The sequence below is a fragment of the Anneissia japonica genome, unplaced genomic scaffold (genome assembly GCF_011630105.1).
Source record: "Anneissia japonica isolate Jap-2015-1 unplaced genomic scaffold, ASM1163010v1 scaffold3513_len14244_cov120, whole genome shotgun sequence".
NCBI classification, from domain to species: domain Eukaryota; kingdom Metazoa; phylum Echinodermata; class Crinoidea; order Comatulida; family Comatulidae; genus Anneissia; species Anneissia japonica.
This window is the reverse complement of record NW_022735727.1, coordinates 4,540-14,221: the sequence shown is the minus strand read 5'-3', so window position 1 is coordinate 14,221 and position 9,682 is coordinate 4,540. Positions and strand designations below refer to the sequence as shown.

Sequence of the window (9,682 nt, the reverse complement as noted above, 5' to 3'; positions counted from 1 at the left end):
GTATGCTTTACACAGAAATTAATATTTATAGAATTTACATTTATATGAGGTCTGTCAAAATAGTTATGTAAAAATGAATAACAAGCCGAGTGGCCGAGCGGTAAGGCAGGGGCGCCGCTAAATAGAGCCTTAACGTCGGCACTGGTTCCATCCGCTCCTAGCTCATGAGTAGAACCAAGTCTTCTCAGATAAGGACAGAATGGAGAGGCCCAGCTCAACACGATAACTTTTCACATATTCGGCTGTCTAATACCACAATGGAAGAACACCCGAGTTAGAAAAAATGTATTAATATATAAACTTGTATGCTCATTAATAATATATAAATTTGTATTTATTTCTGGACAATCAAAAATATCAACATGAAACCGTCCTGTGGTTGCTGTTATCCAAATATAGCATTGTTGGTTTGGGGCCTTTTGTGTCCCGGTCGCCAATTTCAATGTAGGATTTTAGATGTGCTTACTTAATTATTGCATTCTCAATGTTTTCATCGACAAAAGTAAATGATATGATATGAATGGTGAGTCCAGGAATGTTGAATATAGGCCCAGGGAGAAATTTACTGATAAAGGGTCACCACAGCCCCACCATGGTTAGGGCTGAGGTAAGAAAATTTATGATTACGGCACCTCTGAATGGCCGGAAATGGCACTCACAGACTTTAAATTTAAAAATTTAGGGGCCCCTTTAATTCACCACTGGATATAATATTATATACAGTCCACGTCAGAGACACATTATGTTGTTGTGTATCAACAAAGTCCTTTTGGGTAAGGGTGCTGGATCAAGACCATGTGGTAAGGTGCCCTTAGGGGTTAGGGATCCTGCGGACCGTCGCGCATGAGTGTTACGCCACTGGTTAGGTGAGTTGAGGCAGTAGGAATAAGCACCGTCTGCCACTCCCCATATAAGCCAATGCTGCTACACAGTATTTTGACTTGATTTGTTACATAGAAATTAAATATTCATAGTTTCACATTTATATGAGGTCTGTCAAAATAATTTTTACAAATGAATATCTAAACAATCCAATTCACCAGTGTTTCCCAAATGCAAAATTTTCATTATTTGAATAATCGTTCCATGTTCAGAACATCTGTTAACTCCCCCCATATTGTTGACACCTGCCAATTGAGAGGGAAGGATAGCTATCAAATATTGGGTAACAGAATTATACTACATATCAAATTATATGCTTTCTGGTAGGCCGGCAAAAGTGGATATTACTGTGACCATCGTGATATCCAGCGTAATCAGTATCTTGCTAGCAAAGGATTTGGGGGGGGGGGCCTTGATCCTGTCAGGAAACTTGCATTTTCTAACTCTAACCTACAATAACTACAGTTTGAATCAGGAAACTGGTTTTCAGCTTAGTGGATGTCAGTGATTCTGCATTCATCAATTATGGATTGTCGGGTCTCTGATATTCGTCAGAAATTTGGCATTCTGCAAGCTGAAATTTATGAAACTATAAAGATAATTTTATTTTCGTAGACAGCTGTCAAAGCTGCCCACACTCATCTGGTAAAAAAAAATTACATGTAGAGATAAGGCAAATATACATTGCTCTGGTTTAGTGTTTAGTTGCTACACAATAGATGCTTCTTTCTGTGTCTACACAGTTAATTTATATTTTTATTTTTTATATGTTTAGTTGAATGATATTTTAATCTATATTCTGAAAATTTGTATACCAAGGACTCCAAGGGAGACCAGTCTACTTGACTGATTGGGCTACCCTGGTTAAAGGTTGGGAATAAACAAATAAATAAATTTTTATCTATCTAGTATATCAACAAACCTGCCCCCTCCCCACACACTCAAATTATATTTATACCTAATTATATTGAATCTAGAGAAGATGGTAAAATTTGGCAAATATAATAAATACCACATTTAGATAAAAAGGCCAAAGACAAGAGTAGCATATTCAACTGTAGGTTGGATATGTGAGGAAGAGAAATACGTGGGAATTGTATACAGAGGGAATTATTATGTGGGTTGAGGTATAATCTCTTGTAGTAAAAAGGGTTTGGGAGCAAATTTCTTTAAGTAAAAGAAACAAGGAATAACTTTGGTCCTAATAATTCTGCATGTTTTCCATCATTTTTTATGTGCACCAATAAACATTAATTCCATCTATTCTTATCCACATTCAAACTTAGTGTCCTTGACCTGTCTGGTGGGGGCTTAAGCCCATCTGAACTTCAGTTGATTTTCACTGGAAACTTTCAAAAACCATTAAGAGATTATCATTTATTGTAGGGCTGCAATGTATTGTAGGGTAGGATTGGGTTGTTTGTGTTCTGATTACTACAGCAGGCATGGCTGGGTTAGGACTGTATAGTTGATGTTGTAAATTGAGCTTATTTTTGCTTTTTAGCTAACTGTAATGATAGGCCTACCCTGAAGAAGAAAAATTATAATAAATCAACAATTATAAATGTTCCACAGATATAAGCCCCTAGATTAAGCCTAGGTCTGTTTAGTAAATATTCAGTTTACACTTGTTTACTGTAATTTTTAACAAAAACAGTATTATATAATACTGTGCTAAGGCCTTATTTTAAAAGGTAATATTTTATTGTATTAATTTGGCATATTAAATTAAATATGCAATACAATGTTTCCTTATTGTTTGATTACAGTTGTATAACATTTTCATGTTTTTTAAATCTAGGACTTAATTTTTGCTTATGCAGATCTGGATATTAACATGTAGGCCTAAATATATTTACATAACAAAAATATAATTAAATACTGTACATTAAACAACCAAAATAAAAAGCTAAAATATATTGCTAGACTCAGATAAATATTTAAATCAATATAATATCATAGTGCAGGGGGAAAAGCCCCCCAAAAATATGACAATTTATGGGTTTCAAAGGCTTATTTAATCGATTTCAGAGTCTACTAATAGGGGCTTGAGTAAAAAATACATATATATTTTTTCTCCTCGACAAATATTTACAGTATTATATAGAGTATGCCGCGCAGTAGCAGAACACCATCACAGTGGCTCTATCCAGACCAGGCTAGGCTAGGCTATGACAATAATGATAAAATAACAGTAATAGTAGCAACAACATCACCCCTGTGTAGTAAATAAATTGTTTTGAAGAATGGGTAAGATGCATTATATAAATACAGTATTAATATTTACAGTATTATATACAGTATGCCACACAGTAGACACCATCACAGTGGCTCTATCCAGACCAGGCTAGGCTAGGCTATGACAATAATGATAAAATAACAGTAATAGTAGCAACAACATCACCCCTGTGTAGTAAATAAATTGTTTTGAAGAAAGGATAAGATGCATTATATAAATACAGTATTAATGTTTACAGTATTATATACAGTATGCCACACAGTAGAAGAACACCATCACAGTGGCTCTATCCAGACCAGGCTAGGCTAGGCTATGATAATAATGATAATAATAACAATAATGGTAATAATAACAGTAATAATAGCAGCAACATCATTCCTGTGTAATAAATAAATAGTTTTGAAGAACGGTTGGGTAAGATGCGTTATAGAGTGTTATATACAGTATGCCATGCAGTAGAAGAACACCATCACATCTATTCAGACCAGGCTAGTCTAGGCTGTGATGATACTGATAATAATAACAGTAATAATAGTAGCAACATCATTGATAAAGATAGCGACGGTCAAGATGACAGATAACTCATCTCCAACATGTAAACATGAAGCACTAACTACAAATCCCACAGTTTGAGCATGCGCAAATTAGTTTTTTCCTTGCCTTGTGGTCTTGCGTTGTGTAAAATTGAAGCAATTCAATTTTACGCAAACAGCAACGACGGCAATTCACTAAATATAAAGCAGTAATGTCATTGGTCATTCCACAAAGTTGGGGGAACAACATTTACTTGACCCTATTTTCAATATTTATTAGAAGCAATGGTTGTTTTTGTTCATTCTATGCATCAATGAATTAACTCTTTGTGGCAGAAATTGTGGTAGAAATGTTGCACATGATAAAGAAACATATTGTGTGTAACAGAGAGTTTGTCCGTGGAAGAAATGGGAGGAATAATAATCCAAGCATAGTTTTGAAGTAATTGAAATATAAACTATATAAATATATTTTTAAAAAATTTCTCTGCAAAAAAGAAAATATCTGGGTCGGATATTTTTCTTCAAAAAAATTTCTTTATGCCTACGGTGTGAAATAATTGATTTAATTTGGATACTAATATCCATATAATATTTACAATCAGTAAATACAATGAAAACAAATAATTAGCATCTGAAAATATATTATATAGACTGATTCCACTATTTTTGCAATTACAAGTTAACTTTCTAACCTGAATAAAGCACACTATCTATTTATTTATTTATTTATTTCTGTCTTTTTTGTGATAATACTTTTAGTGGTGTAGCACTGGTATCACAAGTGGATCACAAGAAAAATGAATAAAAGAAAACCAAAATGGAAAAAGAAATTGAACTTAAGACAAAACTAATGAGTAAGAGAAAAACAATATGTACATAAATATGAAACTACTGCATCGAAAACAAAATAGTTTGACAGAATTGAAAAGGAAAAATCTGTAAAATTTTGATTCAATATTTTGTCAGGAAGAGAGTAATTAAATAGTGTTTAATTATATATCGTTTAAAATATTTTTAAAAGACTGTATGGAAAGTTCATTAAATATTGTTTGAATTTCATTGGGAAGGCTGTTCCATGCTTTAGTTTCACAATATAAAAATTTGCCTGATCCCATTTTTGTTCAATCAAGTTATTAGGCTTGTTCCTAGTACAATGAGGGTGATTATTGTTGTTAAAAATAAATTTATTACTTAAATAAAATGGGGCCTTTTCTTTACATTTGACAGTTAATAATAGAAGATTTCACCTCCATTGTAAACAATCTGTTTTTACTTCATGATTATATAATTATCAATTCAAATATCATTTACTACTGGGTCGACTGGTTTGATTATAAATTGAAAAAACTATTAAACTAAAATCAATTCAGCAACATTACAGCCTCTTCTACTTAGTGAATAGTGCATACATATTACCAAAATGTTTAAAAAACATATTTATTGAAGTACATATGACTAGTGTTGAACCTTCTTTTTATGTAATTAGAAATCCATAAACTAAATCATATGCTACAAAGAAACTACAGTAATTGTACTATGGCAAAACTAGATTGACTGTGTTTGAAAAGCAGAACTGTAAGCAAACTTATTTCAATTTCTACTTGCCTTTGACAATTTCGTGAGTCTTGCTGAAGTCCTTTGCCTTGTCTGAAGTGCTGAGAGATGTTTTCTTGTTTGATGTGCTGTTTCTTTAATGCTGTCTTGTGTACTGAATGAATCTTTCATTGTTCTGATTACCTTTATATACAATCAGATTTCTTTAACTTTTTTTCTATCTTTCTTATCTTGTGAATCCAGATGGATTAAATAAAGGTTCAACAACTTTGTTATTGAATTCCAAAACCAATATTACCCGACAATATTCCGGTTATTAACTATCGTTACGGATGTATGTCCAAATGATAACAAACTCTGCACATTATTTCTTTCTATAAATAGGGTGGGGATCTTTGTTAGCATCCCAATATATCCGACCGAGCATAAAGGGAATCAGAACAAAGGTGTCTCTGAATATTTGTCGGTATGAATACAAAGCCCCTCACTTTTCCACCCGGAAATTTGGAGTGGATGTTTATTACCATCCCAATATATCTGACTGTGCTTAAAGGTAATCAGAACAAGTGTTTTTTTTTTTTATATTTGTCCGGATGAATACAAAGCTCCTTGCCTTACTTTCTTACCTGAAATTTGGTGTGCCTAAAGGTAATCAAAACAAGTGCTCATTTCATTTAAACCTTTTTTTTTCTTTACTTATTTTTAGATATCATGGTTTTGGATATCATTACGAATGTATGTCCGAATAATAATGAACTCATTAAAGGTTTATGTTGGAAAAAATACTTACTTCTTACCTGAAATTTGGAGTGGATATTTGTTATCACGATCACAATCAGAACAAGTGCTCATTTAAACCTTTTCTTTAATTATTCATTTACTGTGATCCATGACCACTCATCATGGTGATAGTGATGGTGGTTGTAGGGACGGTAATGGTGAAGATGAAAATAAAGATACTCGGAATGATAAGGATACTTCACACATTACTTCATTCTGGAAAGAGGGTGTGGATCATGGTTATCCATCCTATCTGACTATGTATGAAGATAATCAAAACAAACTTTTGTAGTCTTTACTGAGATCCACGAATAGTCCAAGTATTGGGTTCATGAAATGTCAGGAACAAGGCAACTAGGTGACAGACAGACACAATATACTCCAATTTAATATGCATATAACTTAATAATTAGTCTCTACGGACAGATAATTGCCAATATGTTAAATTCATGCTATAAACACCATGTGAACCATACCTGCACGCACTGTATGTGAGTAATGACACCTGCACACACAGTGCAAGTAACATACCTACACCGAACCTGTCAACTCACCCGATCCTGTTTGGTGTCACCCGACATTTAAAAAAATCTCCAGTTCTCCCTATCGAATGTTATTTTCAACCTATTTCACTGATTTTACTCGTCCCCGAAAATACTCGGATTTATGCATAAATTTGATTGATTCGAACGTTATTAATCAATGTATTCGCCGCCTGCTTGCTTCGTGACAAGCATCCATTTTTTATTCGACCGTCGCCACCAACGGCCAATGTTTTCTTGACGTGTCTTTTTTAGTATCTTGCATCATCTTTTGGTTAATTTGGATTTTTTGGTAAGATTAAAAAAAAAATCTAAAGATTTTCATGACCCAGGGATTGGCAGGTGTGCTGCACCTGCCAGGCAAATCAACCCTACACATACACACACCATGTGAGTAATCAAACCGGCACACAACATGTGAACCTCACCGTACGTACACAACATGTGTGAAATCATACCTGCACACACCATGTGAGACCAATAACCATACATCCATACACCATTTGAGTAAACTATACCAGCACACAGCATATAGGGTCACACCATGTAGGTCAGCCATAACTGCACACACCATGTGAGTCAACCATACCTGCACACACCATGCATATTCCATATTTAAAGAACCCAGGACATCTTTAAAGACAAGTAGGGGGACCTACCCCAGGGTACTGGGGGGGACCTACCCCAGGGTACTGGTCCATTCACCCCTCCCTATTGTGGACAGACAAGAGTAGCTCAGACTGGTGGACCAGGTAGCTTAGACACAGAGAGACTCTCAGGGGAGAAGCAAGTTATTATAAGAGCCAATTCACACATCAATGCAGAGACTGTTCGGTATCAAGTGCTATATAAATCCAACTGCGATTCGACCATACACACATACTATGTGAGTAACCAAACATAGTACACACACCAAGCGAGTCAAGTATACCTGCACACACCAATTTTTATGTGTAAAAAGTGAAATAAAGGATATCATGTAATATCCAACTCCATTTTCTGTTTTGTAGGCCTATTCTTTTTTTTTTTTGAGTAAATCATCAGCAAAGCACATAAACCTATATGTGTTGATATGTCCTGCAGTATCTGGTATGATTAGTAACCTATCAGTTGAGAGTTGCTGAATGTAGGTTAGATGATTCTGGGATAATTCACTTTGAAGCATAAACTAAATTGAGAAAATTAGTCTGTTTAAAATTTAGGTATGTTTCTTTCATTGACTAATAATTTCTGGTGTTTTATTGTGTTTTTTGTGCCTGTTTATCCAGGCCTTAGCTAAGCTGCAACGTGTTAATATCTCAGCCTAGAATAAAACCTGGCCTATACCTATATACTAGTACAGTATAATGTGAATAGACATCATACAACATAATTTTATTATTATTTATAAATAAAATATATTTATTAAAACTAGTTCGCAAGATAATTATAACGAAGAATTTGTTTGAGGGGTTCGACTATAGTCGGTAATGCAAACCCCCAATATTGCAGTTGTGGGATTTGTAGACTTGATGCACTTTGGTTTTCACACCACATTTTTGCAAAATCCTGTTAAATGAGCTTTGATGTCAGCACAAATTCAGACAAAAACCAAACAATTTTTAACATGTTTGTTCATTTTTAAATTTCTTTTATTCATAGTACTTAATAATAGAGAATTCCAAAAACATTAGCTAGTTCTAGTAAAATGATCAGATTGTATTTTATTATTAATCAAGTATCATGAACTAACAACTGTATGATGTTACATCGTAGGCTAAGAATGCTTGCTGTGCCTTGGACTATAATTGTAGCATTATTATCTAAGCTATTTACTACAAATATGCCTGTATTCACTATCATATAATATAGAAAATATTGTAGTGTGTATAGGAGGCCATATAAAGCCACTAAAAGCATGTTTCTTGTATGGCGGATAAGCTTTTGGAGCAAATAAATATTGAATTGAATTGAATTTTTGTAATTACTGCTGACATTCAATGCAGCATTGAGTGAGCATTGCCAACTTTTTTTCTAATACTATGTTATTTACTAATGATAAAAAGTCATTAAAAAAGATTGTCATATTCTATTTGCTGATTTGGAATTTGTAATTATTAGGTTTTCAAAATTTCCTTATGCAGATGCATAAAGCAGGAAGCCTGAAAAAGAACAGTAGATGTAGCTACTACTGTAGTAATAGTTATGGCTGGTACTGTAAGGCTCAGTCCACACTTCATCATTTGCTACTAAATCAAGAACTACCATGTTGCTGGCTGATTTGTAGCCTGAACCACTCTCCCATGAGGAGAGAATGCGTTGCCCATTCTTTTTGATGCTTGTCAAAATATTATCATTACCACTTGATGAGCCTGATGTAAACTGGAAGACATAGATGCCTGGATGTTGACAGACAAACTTTCCTGTTTCTTTATTGTAGTCATTCCCAAAGTTGGTAATTATTAACGGGTATTTCATAGGACTAACTGGTAGGCGGTCTGGGTTTACATTATATGCAACTGAGAAGGCAGATTTGGGCTGGCTGATTGTGGTAGCTTGTTCACCTTTCTCTCCTTTTCCTCCTTTCTCACCAGTAGCACCCGGTAAACCGATTGGTCCTATTTTACCTGGAAGCCCATCTCTTCCATCTGATCCCTGGTTTCCCTTCTCTCCTTTTTCCCCAACATCTCCTTTCATGCCTGTTGGACCAGGACCACCAGGATTACCATGGCTGCCTGGAATTCCAGGAATCCCTGCAGGAGCAGTACAACAGCCACTACAAACTTGGGTATCACCTTGAGCAGCTGCTTGGATGATGCAGATAATGCTGAGTTTTATAGCAATTGCAAGATACATTTTGATCTGAAATGATTAAATTAAAATGCATTATTTATATTAACTTGTATATGCTCTTGTGTTTTCAAGAAACGTCATGAGTTTATTAATTTCTAGACAATATAAAATATCAATATGAAACAGTCGTGAGGGTTGCTTTATGTACACATGACATTGTTGGTTGGGTGATGTGAAGGTGGAGGGATATAAACACCTTTTTGCCCCCTAGATATGCCAGTGCTGCTACCCAGTATTTTTACTTGATGTGTTACTTCTATGCATTGGTAGTATATGCTTTACATAGAAATCAATATTTATAGAATTTAAATTTATAT

General features: G+C 34.4%; 1 protein-coding gene across 1 annotated transcript; it reads right to left on the bottom strand.

Moving 5' to 3' along the window:
- Positions 1-8,178: 8,178 nt before the first annotated feature.
- Positions 8,179-9,411, bottom strand: LOC117116676 (otolin-1-A-like). The gene has a single exon (XM_033260761.1). The coding sequence runs from the start codon at positions 9,366-9,368 to the stop codon at positions 8,649-8,651; it is 720 nt and encodes a 239-aa protein (XP_033116652.1). The 5' UTR covers positions 9,369-9,411; the 3' UTR covers positions 8,179-8,648.
- Positions 9,412-9,682: the final 271 nt, after the last annotated feature.

What these genes read in the sequence shown, in the direction of transcription:
- LOC117116676 (XM_033260761.1), bottom strand. Translation starts at nt 9,368, where the DNA reads ATGTATCTTGCAATTGCTATAAAACTCAGCATTATCTGCATCATCCAA.